The sequence below is a fragment of the Rattus rattus genome, chromosome 16 (assembly GCF_011064425.1).
Source record: "Rattus rattus isolate New Zealand chromosome 16, Rrattus_CSIRO_v1, whole genome shotgun sequence".
Lineage (NCBI taxonomy): Eukaryota > Metazoa > Chordata > Mammalia > Rodentia > Muridae > Rattus > Rattus rattus.
This window is the reverse complement of record NC_046169.1, coordinates 14969743-14993540: the sequence shown is the minus strand read 5'-3', so window position 1 is coordinate 14993540 and position 23798 is coordinate 14969743. Positions and strand designations below refer to the sequence as shown.

At 28.5% G+C, this 23798-nt stretch overlaps 1 protein-coding gene across 1 annotated transcript in view; it reads left to right on the top strand.

Moving 5' to 3' along the window:
- Nucleotides 1-5693: 5693 nt before the first annotated feature.
- LOC116885895 (pumilio homolog 3-like) overlaps nt 5694-23798 on the top strand; it is a 19204-nt gene continuing 1099 nt past the window's right edge. The window contains 2 exon segments of the mRNA XM_032887214.1: nt 5694-5945; nt 6821-7668. Coding sequence (XP_032743105.1) covers nt 5731-5945; nt 6821-7668 — 1063 coding nt within the window. The 5' untranslated portion in view covers nt 5694-5730.

The following is a 23798-nucleotide window of genomic DNA, read 5'->3' as shown; positions in this document are numbered from 1 at the left end:
ATAGATCTAATAAAAAAAGGGGGATGTCTAATTTTTCCTTATATATTTTCTGTGTCTTTTATATATTCAGGATTATTTCTAAAAATTCATCAATTTTTTTCTTAAATATTTGCTGTCTTTTTTATATTCAGGATTATTTTCCTGAAAATCATGAAATTTTTCCTTAACTATTTTCTGTGTCTTTAATATTTTTAGGTTTAATTTTTCAAAAAAATTCATCAAATTTTTTCTGATGTATTTTATGCATCTCTTACATTTTCAGCATTATTTTCCTTAAAAATCTTTCATTTTTTTCTGAAATATTTTGTGTCTTTTCTCTTTTCAGGTTTGTTTTCCCAAAAACCTTGAATATTTTCTGAAATAATAACTTTTTAGGAAAATTTTCCAAATATCATCAATTTTATTTCTTAAATATTTTCTACGTTTTTAATATTTTGAGAATTATTCCATAAAAAATCTTCTAATTTTTTTATATATTTCTGTTCTTTATATTTTCAGGATTATTTTCCCAAAAAAGTATACTTTTTTTCCTTAACATTTTCTGTGTCTTTTATATTTTCAAGATAATTTCCTCAAAAATCTTGAATTTATTTTAAATTATTACCTGTGTCTTTTATATATTCAGGATTATTTTCCAGAAAAATCTTTAATTTTTTCTGAAATGTTTTCTGTGTTTTATTTTTTCAGAATGATTTTCCATAAAATCGTCAATTTTTTTTCTTAAATATTTTGTTTCCTTTATATTTTGAGATTTATTTTCCTGAAAATTTTGAATATTTTCTGAAATAGTTTCTGTGTCTTTTATATTTTCAGTATGATTCCCTAAAAATTCATCAATTTTTTTTAAATATTTTCTGTCTCTTTTATATTTTCAGGATGATTTCCTAAAACATAGTCAATTTTTTTCCTTAAATATTTTCTTTGTCTTTAATATCTTAAGGACCATTTTCCTGAAAGATCATAAAACTTTTTCTGATATATTTTCTGTGTCTTTTGTATATTTAGGATGATTTTCTCAAAACATCGTCAGTTTTTTCCTGAAATATTTTCTGTCTTTAATATTTTGAGTGTTATTTTCCAAAAAAACTTCACATATTTCTGATATGTTTTCTGTGTCTCATATTTTCAGGATGATTTTCCCAAAATATCATCAGTGTATTTTAAAATATTTTCTGTGTCTTTAATATCTTGGTGGTTTTTTTTAAATATCTTCATATTTTTCCTATGTTTTCTGTGTCTCATATTTTCAGGATGATTTTCCCAAAAATCGTCAATTTTTTAAAAATATTTTCTATGTGTGTCTTTCATATTTTCAGGATTATTTTCCAAAAAAATCGTCAATTTTTTTCTCATATATTTTCTGTGTCTTTTATATTTTCAGGATTATTATTCAAAAATCTTGAATTTTTTCCCTAAAGTCAATTTTTTTCCTTAACATTTTCTGTGTCTTTAATATATTGAGGATTATTTTCCTGAAAAATCTTCAAACTTTTTCTGAAATATTTTCTGTCTTTTCTCTTTTCAAGATTATATTCCTAAAAATCATCAATTTTTTTATTAAATATATTCTGTCTTTAATAATTTGAGGTTTATTTTCCTGAAAAGTCTTGAATTTTTTCTGAAATACTTTCTGTGCGTTTTATATTTTCAAGATGATTTTCTTAAAAATCATCAATTTATTTCTTTAAATATTTTCCATGTCTTTAATTTTATAGGATAATTTTCTAAGAAATTTTTTCAAATATTTTTCAAATATTTTCTGTATCTTTTACATTTTCAGGATGATTTTCCAAAACATTGTCAATTTTTCCTTAAATATTTTCTTTGTCTTTAATAACTTGAGGATTATTTTGCTGAAAAATCAAACTTTTTGATATATTTTCTGTCTTTTATATATTTAGGATAGTTTTCACAAACCATCGTCAGTTTTGTTCCTGAAATATTTTCTTTCTCTTTAATATTTTGAGTGTCATCTTCCAAAAAAAAAAAAAAACACTTCACATTTTTTCTAATATGTTTTGTGTGTCTTTTATATTTTCAGGATTATTTTCCAAAACTGTCAATTTTTTCCTTAAATATTTTTGTTTTTGATATTTTGATAATTTTTCCCGAAAACTCTTGAATTTTTTCTGAAGTATTTTCAGTGTCTTTTCTCTTTTAAGGATTATTTTACCAAAAATAATCAACTTTTTCTTAAATATTTACTGTCTTTAAAATTCTGAAGATTATGTTCTATGAAAATCTTCAAATTTTTTCTGATATACTTTTGCTGTATTTTATATGTTCAGGAGGATTTTCTGAAAATCAACAATTTTTTCCTTAAATGTTTTCTGTGTCTTTAATATTTTGAGGATTATTTTCCAAAAATATCGTCAAAAATTTTGTGATATACTTTCTGTGTCTTTTATATTTTCAAGATTATTTTATAAAAAGGCATCATTTTTTTCCTGAAATATTTTGTTTCTTTAATATTTTGAGGATTATTTTCCTGAAAAATCTTGAATTTTTTTCTGAAATATTTTCTCTTTCTTTTATATTTTTAGGATTATTTTCCCAAAAAAATGTCAATTTTTTAACTTTATATTTTCAGTGTATTTTTTATGTTCAAGATTATTTTCCCAAAAATCTTTAATTTATTTTGAAATAAATACTTTTATATTTTCAGGATTATTTTCCTCAAAAATCTTGAATTATTTCTGAAATATTTTTCGTGTCTTTTATAATTTCAGGATGAATTTCCATAAAATCATCAATTTTTTCCTTAAATATTTTCTATTTCTTTAATATTTTTAGGATTAATTTCCTGAAACATCTTGCATTTTTTTCTGAAATATTTTATATGTCTTTTATGTTTTCAGGATGATTTTAAAAAAAAAAACCCTCATTTTTTTTCCCAAAATAATTTCTGTCTTTAATATTTTGAGGATTATTTTGCAAAAAAATCTTCCAATTTTTTTCTGATATATTTACTGTGTCTTTTATATTTTCAGGATAATTTTCCCAAAAGTCCTCAATTTTTCAAGAAATATTTTCTGAGTCTTTAATATTTTTGAGGATTATTTTCAACTAAAATATTCAATTTTTTTCAGATGTATTTCTTGTCTTTTACATTTTCAGGATTATTTTCCCAAAAATCTTGAATTTTTTCTGAAATATTTTGTTTTATTATCTTTTTTAGTATTACTTTCCCAAAATCATCTTTTTTTGTAAATATTTTCTGTCTTTAATATTTTGATGATTATTTGCAAAAACAATTCTTCACTCTGATATATTTTTGGTGTTTTATAGTTTAAGGATTATTTTTCCAAAAATCTTTGTCTAATTTCCAAAAAATAATTTTCAAATTTTTACTGAAATATTTTCTACATCTTTTATATTTTCAAGATGGTTTCCCAAAATCATCAATTTTTTTCCGTACATACTTTCTGTGTCTTTAATATTTTGAGGATTATTTTCCAATAAAATCTTAAAATTTTTCCTCAAATATTTTCTGTGTCTTTTATATTTTGAGGATAAATTTCCCAAAATTGTCAATTTTTTCCCTATGTATTTTCTGTGTCTTTTATATTTTCAGGATTGTTTTCCCCAAAAATCGTCAATTTTATTTCAAGAAATATTTCCTATGTCTTTAATATTTTGAGGATTATTTTCAAGTATAGTCTTCAAATATTTTGAAAAATGCTTCTTGTCTTTTATATTTTTAGGATTATTTTCCCAAAAATCTTGAATTTTTTCTGAAATATTTTCTGTGTTTTTGTGGTTTTTAGTATTATTTTCCCAAAATCATCTATATTTTTACTTAAAATTTTTCTGTCTTTAATATTTTGAGGAATATTTCCAAAAAATTCTTCAAATTTTTTCTCATATATTTTCTGTTTTTTTATATTTTCAGGATTATTATCCCGAAAATTGTAATTTTTCCTTAATGTTTTCTGTGTCTTTTATATTTTCAGGACTATATTCCAAGAAATATTTAATGTATTTAGAAATATTTTCTGTGTCTTTTATATTTTCTGTATTATTTTCCCAAAGGTTATCAATTTTTTTCCTTAATAACTTCTGTGTCTTTTATATTTTCAATATTATTTTCCTGAAAAATCTTGAAATTTTTTCTGAAAACTTTTCTGTCTTTAATATTTACAAGATGAATTTCCAAAAACTTGTCACTTTTTTCCCTTAAATATTTTCTGTGTCTTTAATACTTTGAGGATTATTCCCCAAGAAAATCTTCAAATTTTTTCTGATATATTTTCGATGTCTTTGGTAAATTCAGGATGATTTTTCCAAAAATAGTGAATTTTTTTCCTTATGAATTTTTGTCTTTAATTTTTGGGATAATTTTCAAAAAATTCTTAAACTATTTTCTGAAATATATTCTGTGTCTTTTATATTTTCAGAATGACTGTCCAAAATGTCGTTAATTTTTTCTTAAATATTTATTGTGTCTTTAATATCTTAAGGATTATTTTCCAAAAAATCTTCAAATATTTTATGAAACATTTTCTGTGTCTTGATGATTTCCTGATTATTTCCCCAGAAATCTTGAACTTTTTTCTGAACTGTTTTCTGATCCTATTACATTTTCAGGATCATTTTTTTAAAAATCATCTATTTTTTCCTTAAATATTTTCTATGTCATTTATATTTTGAGGATTAATTTTCAAAAAAGTTCGTTTTTTTTCTTAAATATTTTTGTTTCTTTTACGATTTCAGGATAATTTTCCCTAAAATCGTGAATTTATTTTCTTAAATATTTTCTGTATTTTTATATATTCAGGATTAATTTTTCAAAAATTGTTAATTGTTTTCCAGAAATATTATCTGTGTCTTTACTTTCAGGATTACTTTCCCAAAAATCATCAATTTTTTTCTGAAATATTTAGTATTTTTATATTTTAGGGTTATTTTTCGTAAAAATTGTCAATATTTTCCTAAATTTTTTATGTCTTTAATATTTTTTTAGGATTTCTCAAAAAAAAAAAATCTTTAAACTTTTCAAAGTATTTTCTTAGGTTTTTTATATTTTCAAGATTATTTTCCAAAATTTGTCAATGTTTTTTCCATAAATATTCTGTGTCTTTCATATTTTTAGGCTTATATTCCAAAAAATTGGCAATTTTTTCCTTATATATTTTCTGTCTCTTCAATATTTTGGAGATTATTTCCAAAAGTATCTTCAAATTTATTCTGAAATATTTTTCTGTGTCAGGATGATTTTACAAAATATCTTCTTATTTTTTCAAAATATTTTCTGTGTGTTTTATATTTTCAGGAATATTTTTCTAAAAATTGGCAATTTTTTTTCTTAAATATTTTCTGTGTAATAATTGGGGATTATTTTCCAAAAAATAAAATTTCATTATTTTTCTTAAGTAGTTTCTCTTTCTTTTATATTTTCGGAATTATTTTTTTTAAATCTTCATTTTTTTCTGAAATATTTTCTGTGTCTTTTATATTTTCAGATGATTTTTTCCAAAAATCGTCATTTTTTTCTTTAAATATTTTCTGTGTCTTTAATATTTTGAGGATTATTTTAAATTTTTCTGAAATATTTTCAGGATTATTTTCCCAAAAATTATCACTTTTTTCCATAAAATTTTCTGTGCCTTTTATATTTTCAGAATTGTCTACCAGAAAATCGTCAATATTTTTCCTTAAATATGTTCTATGTTCAATATGTTGAGAATTAGTGGAATTCCGCGAGCTTCTTCCCCACATGTGCGTGCTGTGATGGAAGTCGAAGGGAAGAAAAATATTACAGGAAAGAGTCCACAGACATCACAAGGAAAGAATAAATTTCATAAAAACAGTGAGTCTAGTTCTGCAAAGACATTCCCAAGGAAAGCTGCTAGGGAAGGCGGGCCTAAAGTCACATCTAAGAACTTTGAGAAAGGTGCCACAAAACCTGGCAAGAAGGGTGAAGCGTTCAAGAACAAGCCACTGATGCTTGAATTGCCCTAGATGCACAGAACACATGAAACTCAAGAAGAATGACCAAATGTGAATGCTTTCCACTCCTTCTTTAAAAGGGGAATAAGAATACCCTTTGGCAGGGAATACGGAAAAAGTTTAGAACAGAGGCCAAGGAACACCCATTCAGAGCTCAAGCCCCCACATGTGGCTGATACATATACAGCCACCCAATTGACAAGATGGATGAAGCAAAGAAGTGCAGGCAGACAGGAAAGCCATGTAGATCTCCGAGAGACACAGCCAGAATACAGCAAACATAGGCAAATGCCAGCAGCAAACCACTGAACTGAGAACAGGACCCCCGTTGAAGGAATCAGAGAAAGAACTGGAAGAGCTCGAAGGGGCTTGAGACCCCATATGAACAACAATGCCAACCAACAAGAGCTTCCAGGACTAAGCCACTACCCAAAGACTATACATGGACTGACCCTGGGCTCCAACCTCATAGGTAGCAATGAATATCCTAGTAAGAGCACCAGTGTAAGGGGAAGCCCTTGGTCCTGCCAAGACTGAACCCCCAGTGAACGTGATTGTTGGGGGGAGGGTGGTATTTGAGGGGGGGAGGGGAGGGCCCTTATAGAAGGAGGGAGGGTTAGGGGGATGTTGACCGAAACCCGGAAAGGAAATAACAATGAAATGTAAATAAGAATTATAGTTAGATAAAAAAAGAAGAAGAAGAAGAAAAAGAAGAAGAAGAAGAAGAAGAAAAAGAAGAAGAAGAATAAGAAGAAGAAGAAGAAGAAGAAGAAGAAGAAGAAGAAGAAGAAGAAGAAGAAGAAGAAGAAGAAGAAGAAGAAGAAGAAGAAGAAGAAGAAGAAGAAGAAGAAGAAAGAAGAAGAAGAACAAGCCACAAGGGGGCAAAGGACAAATTCCAGAAGGCAAATAAATTCAACAAGAAGCGGAAATTCCAGCCAGATGGGAAAAGTGATGAATCAGCAGCCAAGAAACCCAAGTGGGATGACTTCAAAAAGAAGAAAGAGCTGAAGCAGAACAGACAGCTCAGTGATAAGACCAATTACGACATCTTGGTTCGAGTAAAGCACATTTGGGAGAGCTTGAGAAGAAAAGACCGTGACAAAGAAAAAAGGGTGAAGCTCATGAGTGATTTGCAGAAGTTGATTCAAGGGAAAATTAAAACTATTGCCTTTGCGCATGACTCAACTCAAGCGATCCAGTGCTTCATTCAGTATGGGAGTGAGGAGCAGAGGAAGCAGGCTTTCGAAGAATTGCAAGGTGACTTGGTTGAATTAAGTAAAGCCAAATATTCCAGGAATATCGTTAAGAAATTTCTCATGTATGAAAGTAAACCACAGGTTGCAGAGATAATCAGAAGTTTTAAAGGTCACGTGAGGAAGATGCTGTGGCGTTCAGAGGCATCGGCCACTGTGGAGTATGCTTACGACAAAGCCATTTTGGAACAGAGGAACATGCTGACAGAGGAGCTCTATGGGAACACATTTCAGCTTTACAAGTCAGCAGATCACCCAACTCTGGAAAAGGTGCTGGAGGTGCAGCCGGGGAAGCTAGAGCTTATCCTGGATGAAATGAAGCAGATTCTGACTCCCCGGGCCCAAAAGGTAGCTGTGATTAGGCACTCACTGGTTCATAAAGTATTCTTGGACTTTTTTACCTATGCACCCCCAAAACTTCGATCGGAACTAATTGAAGCCATCCGGAAAGCAGTGGTGCACCTGGCCCACACACACACGATGGCGCCAGAGTGGCCATGCATTGCTTGTGGCATGGTACACCCAAGGACAGGAAAGTGATTGTGAAAACAGTGAAGACGCATGTGGAGAAGATCGCTAATGGCCAGTACTCTCACCTGGTTCTCCTGGCAGCGTTCGATTGTATTGATGATACCAAAGCTTGTGAAGCAGATAATCATATCAGAAGTCATCAGTTCCTTGCCCGGCATAGTTAATGACAAATATGGAAGGAAAAGTCCCTACTGAGCCCCAGAGATCCCGCCCACTCGGTGCCAGAGATCATCCAGCTTCTGCAGAAAGGTGATGGCAATGCAACACAGTAAGAAGGACACTGCAATCCGCCTGGCATGAGCTCATGGAGACCATCTCTCCAACTTTGCTGAGCTACCTGCAAGGACACACACTTAGGAGATGGTGCTGGACAAGTCCGCGCGTGTGTTGGGTGTGGGACATCCTGGGATCTGCTACTGGGGACGCTCAGCCTGCTGCTGGATGCCATCGCGGTATGACAGCAGCAGAACTGTATCCTGGGGGTAAGGGGACGGAGAGCTTCGTTGCTGGAGCATCCTACAGACATCGGTTCTCAAAATGGTTAATAAAGCAAGATAAAAAAAAAAAGATGAAAAGAAAACGGAAAAGAAGGTTGTTTTTGCAAAAACCCCTATAGAAGTGTTGGTGTGAAGAACCTCAAGTCCTGGGCCAGCATCAACCGAGGAGCCATTGTTCTTTCCAGCCTTCTTCAGAGTCGTGACCAGGAAGTTGTAAACAAAGTCAAAGCTGGACTGAAAACCCTGATTCCTATCTCGGGAAAAACCAAAAGCACCAGCAAAGGCATCCAGACTCTGCTTGAGAGTTGACTGCATAGGCGCGCCAGATGAGCAAGCTGGAACCCCTTCCCTAGAGGAAGGTGGAATCTATCACACTCATAACTGGATGCTCTATGCATGTACTTGTTAAAGGACCTATTTATATATAAAATTGTTTGTAAAAGAGAAAAAATATGTTGAAAATTATTTTGCAAAATAATTTTCAATTTTTTTTCTGAAATATTTTCTGAGTCTTTTATATTTTTAGGATTACACTCCAAAACTTCCGCAATTTTTTCTTCTACATTTAATGTGTCTTTATTATTTTGGCGATTATTTTTCAAAATAATCTTCAAATTTACTCTGAAATATTTTCTAAATCTTTTATATTTTCAAGATGATTTTGCAAAAAAACTTCAATTTTTTTTTCTGAAATATTTTCTGTGTCTTTGACATTTTCAGGATGATTTTCCCAAAACTCGCCAATTTTTTATTTAAATATTTTCTGTGACTCAAAAGTATTATATTCCAAAAAAATCTTCAATTTTTTCTGAAGTATTTTGTCTTTTATATTTTCAGCATTATTTTCCCAATAATCGTCATTTCTTTTTTAAATATTTTCTGTGCCTTTTATATTTTCTAGATTTTCCCATAAATCTGAACATATTTTTCTGAAAATTTTCTGTGTCTTGAATATTTTCAGGATTATTTTACAAAAATATCTTCAAATATTTCCTGATATATTTTCTGTGTATTTTATATTTTCAGAATGATTTTCCAAAATATAATCCATATTTTTCTTAAATATTTTCTATGTCTTTAACATTTTGAGGATTACATTTTAAAATTTCATCAAATTTTTCTGAAAAAAAGTCATTGTTCTCTATATTTTCACAATTTTTTTTTTAAAAATTCAATTATTTTCCTTAAATATATTCTTTGCCTTTTATATTTTCAAGATGAGTTTCCAAAAATTCGTCAGTGTTTGCCTTAAATATTTTCTGTCTTAATATTTTGAGGATTATTTTTCAATATATTGAGGATCATTTTCCAAAAATCCTTCAAATTTTCTTCTGAAATATTTTGTCTTTTATATTTTTAGGATGATTTTCTCAAAAATTGTCATTGTTTTTCTTAAAGAAGTTTTGCATCCTTAATATTTTGAGACTATTTTCAATAATAATCTTCAATTAATTTCTTTGATTATTTTTCTGTGTCCTTACTATTTTGTGTCTTATTTTCAAACAAAATCCTCAATTTTTTTTGTAAAATACTTTATCTTTTATCTTTTCCAGATGACATTCCCAAAAATCATCAATTTTTACTTACCTATTTTCTGTCTTTTATATTTTGAGGATGATTTTTGAAAAAAATAATTCAAATTTTCTCCTCAAATATTTTGTCTTTAATATTTTAAAGATCGTTTTCCAAAAAAGTCTTTAAATTTTATATGAAATATTTTCTGTCTCTATATTTTCAGGATTATCTTCCCAAAACTCGACTTTTGCTTAAATAATTTCCATGTCTTCAATAATTTGAGGATTATTTTCAAAGAAAATCTTCAAATTTTTTTAAGTACTTTCTGTGTCTTTTATATTTTCAGGATGATTTTCCCAAAAATTGTAATTTTTTTCAATTTATATTTTCTGTGTCTTTAATATGTTCAGAAAGATTTTACTAAAATCTTCAATCATTTTCCTTAAATATTTTCTGTTTTTTATATTTTGAAGATGATTTTACAAAGTCTTCCAATTTTTTTTAATATTTTCTGTCTTTTATGTTTTTAGGATGATTTTATCAAAAACCGTAATTGTTTCCTTAAAGATTTTCTTTGTCCTTTATAATTTAAGAATTATTTTCAAAAAAAAAATCTTCAATTATTTTCCTTAAATATTTTTTGTGTCTTTAATACTATGAGGATTATTTTCCAAAAAAAACCTTCAATTTTTTTCTGAAATACTTTGTTTTTTATATATTTTTAGGATGATTTTCCCAAAAAAAATCAACATTTATTTCCTTAAACATTTTCTGTGTCTTTAATATTTTGAGGATTATTTGAAAAAAATACAATTTTTTTCTGAAATATTTTCTGTACCTTCATATTTTCACGGTTATTTTCCAAAAATTGTCAAATTTTCCATAAATATTTCCTGTTTTTAAAAATATTTTGTGCATTATTTTCCTAAAAAAAATTTCAAATATTTTTAATAATTTCTTTCTTTAATATTTTTAGGATGATTTTCCAAAAATATGTCAGGTTTTTTTCAGAGATATTTTCTGTGTCTTCAATATTTTGAGGATTATTTTTCAAAACATTCTTCAAATTTTTTCTAAAATACTTTCTGTCTTTGATATTTTCATGATGACTTTCCACAAAATCTTGGCATGTTTTCTGAAATTTCTCTTTCATGTTTTAAGATGGTTTACTCAAAAATTGTTATTTTTTCCTTAAATATGTTCTTTTAATTGAATATTTTGAGGATTATTTTCCAAAAAGCATCTTAAATTATTTTCCTTAAACATTTTCTGTGTCTTTAATATTTTAAGGGTCACTATGCAAAATAAACTTACAATTTTTCCTGAAATATTTTCTCTTTCATATTTTCAGGATGATTTTCCAAAAAATTCTCAATTTTTTCCAGAAATATATTCTGTGTCTTTATTCTATGAGTATTATATTTCCAAAGAATCATCAATTTTTCTGTGTCTTTAATATTTTAGGATTATTTTCCGAAAAACATTTCCAAAAATACTTTCCAAAAAATCTTCAAATTTTTTCAGAAACATTTTCTGTTTCTTTATATTTTCAGAATTATCTTCTAAAAATCATCAATTTTTCTAAAAATATTTTCTGTCTTTTTAGTATTCTGAGGATAATTTTACAAAAAAATCTTCAAATTTTTTCTGAAATATTTTCTGTGACTTATGATTTCAGGATAATTTTCCAAATAATCGTAATTTTTTCCAGAAATATTTTCTGTGTCTTTAATATTTTAAGCAGTAGTTTCCAAAATAACTTCAAATTTCTTATTAAACATTTTCTGTGTCCTTTTGGTTTTCAGGATGATTTTTGAAAAAATTGTCAATTTTTTCCTTAAATATTTTCTGTGTCTTTAATATTTACAAGATTATTTTTCAAAACAATCTTCAAATTTTTGCCGAAATATTTTATGTGCCTTTAATATTTTGAGGATTACTTTTTTTCCACAAAAATCGTCATTTTGTTCCTTAATATTTTCTTTGATTTTAGTATACTGAGGATTATTTTGAAAAAAACAATCTTTCAAAATTTATCTGAAATATTTGCTGTTTTTTTATATTTGAAGGATGATTTTCCAAAAATTCTCACTTTTTTTCCTTAAATTTTTCAGTTTTTAGCATTCTAAGGATTATTACATGGAAAAATCTTCAAAACTTTTTCTGAAATATTTTGTGTCTCATATATTTTCAGGATGATTTTCCAAAATATCTTTTTTTTCTAAAATATTTGGTGAGTCTTTAATAATTTGAGCATTATTTTCCAAAAATCTTCAAATTTCTTCTCAAATATTTTCTGTATCTTTTATGTTTTCAGGATGATTTTCCAAAATTTCTTTAAATTTTTAATGAAATATTTTCTGTGTCTTTCATATATGCAGGATAATTTTCCCAAAATTTGACATTTTTTTCCTTAAATACTTTTCTGCCTAAAATATTTTCAGAATTTTCAAAAAACATCTAAAAATTTTTTCTGAAGTACTTTCAGTGTCTTTTATATTTTCAGGATAATTTTCCCAAAAATCGTATTTTTTTCCATATATGTTTCCTGTGTCTTCAATATTTTCAGAATATTTTACTAAAAAATTTCAATTATTTTCCGTAAATATCTTCTATGCTTTTTATATTTTGAGGATGATTTTCCAAAAATTTTTCATTTTTTTCTAAAATATTTTCTGTCTTGTATATTTTTATGATAATTTCTCAAAAATCATAAATTTTTCCTTAAAGATTTTCTGCCCTTAATATTTTGAGGATGATTTTACAAAACAAATCTTCAATTATTTTCCAAAAATAATAAATTGAATAATAACATAATAATAATAAAAATATTTTCTGTCTTTAATATTTTGAGAAATATTTTGCAAAACATAATCTTTGATTTTTTTTCTGATATATTTTGAGTCTTTTATATTTTCAGGATAATTTTCCCAAAATCGTCATTACTTTTCTTAAATATTTTCAGTATGGTTTATATTTTGAGAATTATTTTACGAAAAAATTCAATTTTTTCTGAAATATTTTCTGTATATTTATATTTTCAGAATTACTTTCCATAAAAATCGCCAATTTTTTCATAAATATTTTCTAAGTTTATTATTTTGAGCAACCTTCAAAAAAATTTTTAAATAATTTCTGGTTTTTATATTTTCAGGATGATTTTCTAAGAAAATATCAGTTATTTCGAGAGATATTTTCTGTGTCTTTGAGCATTATTTTTCTAAAAAAAAATCTTCAAAATTTTCCTTAGATATTTTCTGTGACTTCAATATTTTAAGGGTTGTTATGCAAAAAAACCTTCCAACTATTTCCTAAATATTTTGTCTTTTATACTTTCAAGATGATTTTACAAAAAAATTGTCAATTTTTTCCAGTAATATTTTCTTTGTCTTTAATTATTTGAGCATTATTTTTACAAAAGAATATTCAAATTTTTTTCTTTAGTTTTTTTGTGTGTTGTATGTCTTCAGGATGATTTACCAAAAAAATCCTCCGTGTTTTTCAGAAATATTTTCTGTCTTTAAATGTTTGAGCAACTTTTTTCAAAAAAAAAAAAAAAACTCCAATTATTTTTTAAATAATTTCTGTGTCTTTTATATATTCAGAATGATTTCACTAAAAAAAATTCAATTATTTTTATTGAATATTTCCTGTGTCTTTAATATTTTGAATATTTAAATTTTTCTGAAACATTTTCTCTGTCTTTTATATTTTCAGGATGATTTTTCCAAAATCATAATTTTTCTTAAATCTTTTCTGTTTCTTTAGTATATTGAGGATTATTTTCCAAAAAAAAAAATCTTCAATTATTTTGCTTGTTTTAAAATCTTTTTTTAATATTGTTTTATTGGATATATTTCTTTACTTACATTTCAAATGTTATTACCCTTCCCGGTTTCCTGTCTATAATCCCCCATCCCCTTCCCCATACAGGTATTTCCCCCCATTGATCCCCCTTAGTGCCCTCCATATTCCCCTTCACTGTTGGATCCAAACTTGGCAGGACCAAGAGCTTCCCCCTTCCACTGATGGCCTAACAAGTCTATTCTCTGCTACATATACAGTTGAAGCCCTGGGTCAGTCCATGTATAGTCTTTCGGTAGTGGTTTAGTCCTTGGAAGATCTGGTTCGTTGGCATTGTTGTTTTTATGTAGTCGCAAACTCCTTCAACTCTTTCAATTTTCCCCTAATCCCCCCCACCATTGTTCAGGAAATTTTCCCCAGTGCCCATATGTTCAAGACTCTTCCCCACTTTTTCTTCTATTAGTTTGTGTGTATCTGGTTTGATGTGGAGGTCCTTGATCCACTTGGACTTAAGCTTTGTACAGGGTGATAAGAATGGATAGATCTGTATTCTTCTACATGCTGACCTCCAGTTGAACCACACCATTTGTTGAAAATGTTATCTTTCTTCCATCGGATGGTTTTAGCTCCTTTGTCAAAGATCAAGTGACCATAGGTGTGTGGGTTCATTTCTCAGTCTTTAATTCTGTTCCACTGATAGATCTGCCTGTCTCTGCACCAATACCATACAGTTTTTATGACTATTGCTTTGTAATACTGCTTGAAGTGAGGGATGGTGATTCCCCCAGAAGTTTTTTTATTGTTGAGTATAGTTCGCGCTCTCCTGGGTTTTTTGTTATTCCAAATGAATTTACAGATTGAACTTTCTATCTCTATAAAGAATTGAGTAGGAATTTTGATCGGGATTACATTGAATCTGTAGATTGCTTTTGGCAAAATGGTCATTTTTACTTTTTTAATCCTGCCAATCCATGAGCATGGAAGGTCTTTCCATCTTCTGAGATCTTCAATTTCTTTTTTCAGAGACTTGAAGTTCTTGTCATAAAGATATTTCCCTTGCTTGGTTAAAGTCACACAAAGATTTTATATTATTTGGGGCTATTAAGAAGGGTGTCATTTCCCTAATTTCTTTGTCTGTTTATCCTTTGAGTAGAAGAAGGCTACTGATTTATTTGAGTTAATTTTATACCCTGACACTTTGCTGAAGGTGTTTATCAGGTTAAGTAGGTCTCTGGTGGAACTTTTGGGGTCACTTAAGTACACTATCATATCATCAGCAAATAGTGATATTTTGATTTCTTCCCTTCTAATCTGTATCCCTTTTACCTCCTTTCACTGTCTGATTGCTCTGGCTAGAACTTCAAGTATTATATTGAATAAGTAGGGAGAGAGTGAGCAGCCTTGTCTAGTCCCTGATTTTATTGGGATTGCTTCAAGTTCCTCTCCATCTAGTTTGATGTTAGCTACTGGTTTGCTGTATATGGCTTTTATTATGTTTAGATATGGGCCTTGAATTCCTATTCTTTCCAAGGGGTGTTGAATTTTGTCAAATGTTTTCTCAGCATCTAATGAAATGATCGTGTGGTTCTTATCTTTGAGTTTGTTTATATAGTGAATTACATTGATGGATTTTTGTATATTTAACGATCCCTGCATGCCTGGGATGAAGCCTACTTGATCATGATGGATGATTGTTTTGATGTGTTCTTGGATTCAGTTTGCAAGAATTTTATTGAGTATTTTTGCGTCAGTATTCATAAGGGGAATTGGTCTGAAGTTCTCTTTCTTTCTTGGGTCTTTGTGTGGTTTCAGTATAAGAGTAATTGTGGCTTCATAGAAGGACTGGTAGTGCTCTGTCTTTTTCAACTTTGTGGAACAGTTTGTACAGTATTGGTATGAGGTCTTCTATGAAGGTCTGATAGAATTCTGCACTGAACCCATCTGGACTTGGGCTTTTTTTGGTTGGGAGACTTTTAATGACTGCTTCTATTTCTTTAGGAGTTATGAGGTTTTTGAAAATGGTTTATTTGTTCCTGATTTAGCTTCAGTTCCTGGTATCTGTCTGAAAAGTGCCTATTTCCTCCAATTTTCAAGTTTTTGTTGAATATAGGCTTTTTATAGTGGGATCTGATGATTTTTTTTAATTTCCTCTGAATCTGTACTTATGTCTCCCTTTTCATTTCTGATTTTGTTAATTTGGACACACTCTCTGTGTCCTCTCGTTAGTCTGGCTAAGGGTTTATCTATCTTGTTGATTTTCTCAAAGAACCAACTTTTGGTTCTGTTGATTCTTTCTATGATCCTTTTTGTTTCTACTTGGTTGATTTCAGCTCTGAGATTGATTATTTCCTGCCTTCTACTCCTCTTGGGTTTTTTTTTTTTTTGTTCTAGAGCTTTTTCAGGTGTGCTGTCAAGCTGCTGATGTATGCTCTCTCCTGTTTTTTTTGCAGGCACTCAGAACTATAGGTTTTTCCTCTTAGTATAGCTTTCATTGTATCCCATAAGTTTGAGATGTTGTATCTTCATTTTCATTAAATTCTAAAAGTCTTTAATTTCTTTCTTTATTTCTTTCTTGATCAAGTTATCTTTGAGTAGAGCATTGTTATTGAAGGCCAGTTTTAGCCCATGGTTTTCAGATAGGATACATGGGATTATTTCTATCTTTCTGTATCTGTTGAGGAATGTTTTGTGCCTGATGATACAGTCAATTTTGGAGAAAGTACCATGAGGTGGTGAGAAGAAGGTATATCCTTTTGTTTTAGGATGGAATGTTCTATAAATATCTGTTAAGTCCATTTGGTTCATAACTTCTGTTAGTTTCTCTATGTCTCTGTTTAATTTGTTTCCATGATCTGTCCATTGATGAAAGTGGGGTCTTGAAATCTCCTACTATTATCGTGTGAAGTGTAATGTGTGCTTTGAGCTTTAGTAAGGTTTCTTTTATGAATGTGGTGTCTTTGCATTTGGAGCATAGATATTTAGGATTGAGAGTTCATCTTGGTGGATTTTTCCTTTGATGAATATGAAGTGTCCTTCCTTATCTTTTTTAAAGACTTTTGGTTGAAAGTGAATTTTATTTGATATTAGAATACTTGCAGCTCCAGCTTACTTTTCTTTGGGCCATTTTTGGAAAGTTGTTTCCCAGCCTTTTACTCTGAGTAGTGTCTGTCTTTGTCTATGGGGTGTATTTCACGCATGCAGCAAAATGCTAGGTCCTCTTTCCTATCAGTCTGTTAGTCTATGTCTTTTTATTGGGGAATTAAGTTCGTTGATGTTGAGATATTAAAGAATAGTGATTGTTGCTTCCTGTCATTTTCGTTTTAGATGTGGAATTATGTTTGTTTGTCTCTCTCTCTTTTGGTTTTCATTAAGAAATTATATTCTTACCTTTCTGTACAGTAGTTGCCTCCTTGTATTGGATTTTTTCCATCTATTATCCTTTGTAGGGCTGGTTGTAGAAGCGATATTGTGTAAATTTGGTTTTGTCATGGAATATCTTGGTTTCTCCATCTATGTTAATTGAGAACTTTGCTGGATACAGTAGCCTTGGCTGGCATTTTGTATGTTCTCTTAGGGTCTGTATGACATCTGTCCAGGATCTTCTGGCTTTCATAGACTCTGTGAGAAGTCTGGTATATTTTTCTAGGTCTTTCTAGGTCTGCCTTTATATATTCCTTGACCTTTTTCCCTTATTGCTTTAAATATTTTTTCTTTGTTTTTGTGCATTTGGTGTTTTAACTATTATATGACGGGAGGTATTTCTCTTCTGGTCCAATCTGTTTGGAGTTCTGTAGGCTTCTTTTATGTTTATGGGCATCTCTTTCTTTACGTTAGGGAAGTTTTCTTCTATAATTTTGTTGAATATATTTACTGGCCCTTTAAGTTAGGGGTCTTCACTTTCTTCTATACCTCTTATCCTTAGGTTTGATCTTCTCATTATGTCCTGGATTTCCTGTATCTTTTGGGCTAGGAGCTTTTTGCGTTTTACATTATCTTTGACAGTTGTGTCGATGTTTTCTTTGGTATCTTCTGCCCCTGAGATTCTCTCTTCTATCTCTTGTATTCTGTTGGTGATGCTTGTATCTACAGCTCCTTGTCTCTTCCTTAGGTTTTCTATATCCAGGGTTGTCTCTGTTTGTGCTTTCTTTATTGTTTCTATTTCCATTTTCAATTCGTTCATCTGTTTGACTATGTTTTCCTGTAATTCTTTCAAGGGTTTTTTGCGATTCCTCTCTGTAGGCTTCTACTTGTTTATTAATGTTTTCCTGCATTTCTTTAGGGGAGTTCTTTATGTCATTCTTAAGTCCTCCATCGTATCAAAATGTGATTTTAAATCTAAATCTTCCTTTTTCTGGTTTGTTTGGATATTCAGTATTTTTCTTTGGTGGGAGAACTGGGCTCTGATGATGCCAAGCAGTCTTGGTTTCTGTTGCCTTGGGTTCTGCGTTTGCCTCTAGCCATTGGGTTGTCTCTGGTGTTTTGCTTTCTTGCTGTTTCTGACAGTGACTACCCTGTCCTATAACCTCTGTGTCAGCACTCTTGTAGACCTGTTTCCTGTTTTCTTTCAGCCTTTTGGGACAGGTGTTCTAATTTCAGGTGTGTTGGCATTCTGGAGACTTCTTCCAGCTCTGGGTGTGGGCAGGAATCAAAGGCAGGTCACTGCCCCTAGATTGCTCTAAATGAGTCTTTACTGTGGTCCCGAGTCAACCTATGCAATTCTCTCTTAGGTCTGGACTGTGAGCACCACGGAAGATCTCTCCTTCTCAGGAGTATCCTCCACTTCTGAGGGTTCCAGCTCTCTCTCTCCATGTGATTTGGGTTCAGGAGCTGTTTGGCCAGTTCTTTGGGTCTGGACGTGTCTGACCAGAACCGGTTTGGTACCAGTGGCTATCTTTCCTATATCTCTGTGTCCAGAGGCACTGTGCAGTTTCCCCAGGTTGGACAGGGGATATGAGGCAGGGTGTGCAGAGTTGGCACCCTCTGTCCTGGGGTCTCTGGATGTATGCACTTCTTGGTCCTGTCTTGGAGCCCGAGGGATTTGGGTCAAAATCTTCAATTTTTATCTGGTCTTTTGTTTCTTTAATATTTTCAAGTTATTTTTCCAAAAAAAACTTTTTTTTTCTGAAATATTTTCTGTGTTGTTCTTTTCAGATGTTTTTTCCCAAAAATCATCAATTTTTTTCTTAAATATTTTTCTGTCTTCAATATTTTGCATTATTTTCCATTCCATCTTCAATTGTTTTTCTAAAAATATTTTCTCTGCCTTTAATGTTTTGAGGATAATTTTTCCAAAAATAATCTTCAAATTTTTTCTTTTTTAAATAAATTTGCCTCTATTCATTTTTTATGAATTTAATCATTTATTATATATCTACACTGTAGCTTTTAGATACACAGAAGGGCATCAGATCTCTTTACAGATGGTTTGAGCCACCTGGTTTTTGCTGGGAATTGAACTCAGGACCTCTGGAAGAGTAGTCAGGTCTCTTAATCACTGAGCCATGCCTCCAGCCCTTCCAAATTTTCTTAATTTTTTCTGTCTTTTGTATATTCAGGATGATTTTTCCAAAATTTGTTAATATTTCAAGAAATATTTTCTTCTTTAATTCTATGATCATTATTTTCCCAAAAAGTTTCGACAAACCCCGGCCCTTAAACATTTCTGTTCTTTTATATTTTTCAAGATTGTTTTCCATTTTTTTTCCTTAAATATTTTCTGTGTCTTTAATATTTTGAGATGGATTATTTTGCAAAACCGTCTCTTCAAATTTTAATGAAATCTTTTCTGAGGACTTTTATATTTTCAGAATGACCCAAAAATCTTCAATTTTTCCTTAAAAATTTATTATGTCTTTAATATTTTGAGGATTATTTTCCATAAAACTTCAATTTTTTCCTGATTTATTTTCTGTGTGTTTTATATTTTCAAGATGATTTTCCCATATTTTTCCTAAAATATTTTCTGTATCTTTAATATTTTTTGAGAATTATTTTTGCAGAAAAATCTAAAAGTCTTTTTTTTCCTGAAACATTTTTGCATTAATCTTTTATAATTTGAAGATTAATTTCCAAAAAATAGAAATTTTTTCTAGACTATTTTCTGTGTCTTTTATATTTTTGAATAATTTTTCCCAAAAATTTTTTTCTTAAGATTTTCTGTGTCAAAATTGTTTTGAGGTTCGTTTTTCCCTAGGATCTTCAACTATTTTCTTAAATATTTTCTGTCTACCTATATTATTTTGTAGACATTATTTTCAAAAAAATGGTTTAAATTTTTCTGAAATATTTTTTGTCTTTTTATATTTTCAGTATGATTTTCTAAATCTTCAAATTTTTTCTGAAATATTTTGTGTCTTTATTATTTGCAGATTGTTGTAAAAAAAAAACTTTCGAAATTTTCAAATATTTTTTTGTTCTTTATATTTTAGGATTATTTTCAAAAATCATTGAATACTAATAAATATTTTCTGATTTAATTCTTGGGCAATTTTACAAAAAATTTTTAAATGGTTTTTCTGTGATATATATATTTTTTCAGGATGATTTTCCAAATAATCATCAATTTTATACAGAAATATTTTTCTGTTTCTTTAATACTTGAGCATTCTTTTCAAAAACTATTTCAAATTTCTCCAGGTATTTTTCTGTGTCTTTTGTTTTTTGAATGATTTTCCTAAAAATTCCCCAGTGTTTTTTCAAATATTTTTAGTCTTTTAATATTTTGAAATATATTTTCCAAAAAAAAATCTCAAATTATTTCTTAAATAATTTTTGTGTCTTTTCGATTTTCAAAATCAGCTTACTAAAAATACAGTTTTTTCAAGAAATTTATTCTGTGTTATTAACATTTTGAGGATTATTTACTTGAAACATATTGAATATTTTCTGCTATTTTTTTTGTCTTTTATATTTTCAAGATTATTTCCCAAAAATCTTGAACTTTTTTTGCAGTATTTTTTGTGTTTTCATATTTTGTTAGGATTATTTACCCAAAAATCATCAATTTTTTTCCTTAAATATTTTCCAAGTCTTTAATATTTTGAGTATTATTTCCCCAAAAAAATCTTCAAATTTTCTCTGAAATATTTTCTGTATTTTTATATTTTCAGAATAATTTTCCTTAAAATTTTTATTTGTTTGAAATGTTTGAATGTGTATTTTATGTTTTTTAGGACAATTTTCATAAAATAGTCAATTTTTTTCCTTAAATATTTTGTGTGTCTTTAGTATTTTGAGTTATTTTTTTGCTGAAAAATCTCACAATTTTTATAGCCAGGAAATATTTTGTGTCCTTTGACTCACTTTTCAGGATTATTTTGCCAAACCAATCAATTTTTTTCCTTAAATAATTTCTGTTTCTTTTTTTTCAGGATAATTTTCCTGGTCTGTCACATTTTTTTCTTAAATATTTTTCATCTTTAATATTTTGAGGATCCCCTTTCCAAAAAGTTGTCAATTTTTCTGATATATTTTCTGTGTCTTTTTATTTTTTCAAGATTATTTTCCAAAAATCTTGAATATTTTCTGTTTATATTTCCTGTTTTATATTTTTTAGGGTTATATTCCTAAAATTTGTTTTTTTTCTTAGCGTTTTCTAGGTCTTTAATATGTGAGATTATTTAAAATAGCATCATTTTACATTAAATGTTTTCCGTCTTTTATATTTTCAGGATAATTTTGTGCCTTAATATTTTGTGATTTAGTTTCTAAAAGTGCTTCCACACTTTTCTGATATGTTTCTGGGTCTTTAATATTTTCAGTTTATTTTTCAAAGGAAAAAAATTTCAATTCTTTTCTAAATGTTTTCTGTGTCTACTAGATTTTCAGGATGATTTTTCAATAATCGTCAATTTTTTTTCCTTAAATATTTTGGTGTCTTTAATTTTTGGAGACTATTTTCTTTAAAAAAAATCTTCAAATATTTTTTATGAAATATTTGCTGCTTTTTATACTTTTTTAGGATTATTTTCCCCAAAATTGTCAATTTTCACTTTAAATGTTTTTTGTCTTTAATATTTTTAGGATTTTTTTTCCAAAAAAAAAAAATTGTTAAATTTTTTCTCCTATATTTTCTGTGTCTTTTATATTTTTAGGATTATTTTCCCAAAATCGTCAATTTATTTCCTTAATATTTTTAGTGTTCTTTTAAATTTTTTTCAGGGTTATTTTCCCTGAAATATCTTCAATTTTTCTGAAATGTTTTCTGTTTCTTTTTTTATTTTCAGGATGATTTTCCATAAAATCCTCAATATTTTTCCTTAAATATATTCTGTGTCTTTAATATCTTGAGGATTGTTTTCCAACAAAACATTAAAATGTTTTTGGATATATTTTCTGTGTCTTTTATATATTCAGTATGATTTTCCAAAAACACTTCAATTTTTTTCTGATAAATTTCCTTGTCTTTTATATTTTCTGGATGATTTTCCATAAAATCATCAATTTTTTCTTAAATATTTTCTGTGTCTTTAATATTTTCCAGATTTTCCCCCTCAAATTCTTGACTTTTTTCTGAAATATTTTCTGTTTTTTATAATTTTTAGGACTATTTCCCCAAAAATGGTCAATATTTCCTTAAATATTTCCTATGTCTTTAATATTTGAAGGAATTTTTTTTTAAGATTTATTCATTTATTATATATAAGTACACTGTAGCTGTCTTCAGATACACCAGAAGAGGGCATCGGATCTCTTTACAGATGGTTGTGAGCCACCATGTGGTTGCTGGGAACTGAACTCAGGACCTCTGGAAACAGTCAGATTGCTCTTCTTTACTCAAACCATCTCTCAGCCCTTGAAAACTTTTTTAATCTGATTTTTTTTCTTACATATTTTCTGTTTTTTATATTTTCAGTTATTTTCCAAAAACTGTTCAATTCTTTTTCCTCAAATAATTTTCTGTGCCTTTAATATTTGAGGATATTTTAAGAAAAATCTACACCCTTTTTTCTGATATAATTTCTGCTGTGTCTTTTATTTTCATTTGTTGATTTTTCCATTTAAAAAAACAAATTTCTTTCCATAAATATTTTTCACATATCTTTAATATTTTGAGATTGTTTTCTTAAACTATCTTGAATTTTCTTCTCAATTTTTTTGCTTTGTTTTTCAAATTTTTTGCAATGCTTTCTGTGTCTTTTATATTTTAAACATTATTTTGTAAAACGACTTCAATTTTTTTGAAATATTTTCTGTGTCTTTTATATTTTTCAGGATTATTTTCTAAAAAAAAACTGCACATTTTTTATATTTGTGTCTTTCATTTTATTTTCATTATGTGGATTGTCTGAGGCCAGTCTCAATTTTTCTGAAATATTTTCTCTATCTTTTCTATTTTGGGAGTATTATTGTTGGAAATCTTCATATTTTTCAAGAAAGTTTTTCTGTGATTTTTTTATATTTTCAACATTATATTACAAAAAAATTCTTGAAAGTTTTTTTATAGAATATTTTCTGTGTCTTTTTATATTTTCAGGATGATTTTCCCATCCTCAATCCTTAAACATTTTTCTATCGTTAATATTTTTTTAGGATTATTTTCCATTGTCAAATATTTTCTGATATGTTTTCTGTGTCTTTTATATTTTCACAATGATTTTCCAAAACATAATCAGTTTTTTTCCTGAAATATTTTCTCTGTCTAATATTTAGAGGATTACTTTCCAAAAAAAATTTCAAATTTTTTCTGAAATATTTTCTCTGTCTTTTATATTTTCAGGGTGATTTTCCAAAACAGCGTCAATTTTTGCCTTAAGTGCTTTCTATGTACTTAATATTTTGAGGATTATTAGCCAAAAATCATGCTTCGATATTTTGCCTTTCATATTTTCTGTATTTTTATATTTTTCAGGATTATTTTCCATAGTCAATATTCCTTAAATATATTCTGTATCTTTAATTCTATGACCATTATTTTCCCATTTCAATCAGAATTATTTTTGTCTTTAATGGATGATTTTTCCAAAACTCAACAATTTTTCTTACATAATTTCTGTGTCTTTTATATTTTGAGAATGCTAAGAAACTTCCACTATTTTCCTAAATATTTTGTGTCTTTAATATTTTGAGGATTATTTTACATGGAAATTTCTTCTGAAGTATTTTCTATGCTTTTATATTTTCAGTATTATTTTCCATTGTCAATTTTTCCTTAAATATTTTCAGAATTATTTGTAAAATCTTCAAATTTTTCTGCAATTCTTGCTTTGTCTCTTATATTTTCAGGATTCTTTTCATAAATGTCAACACT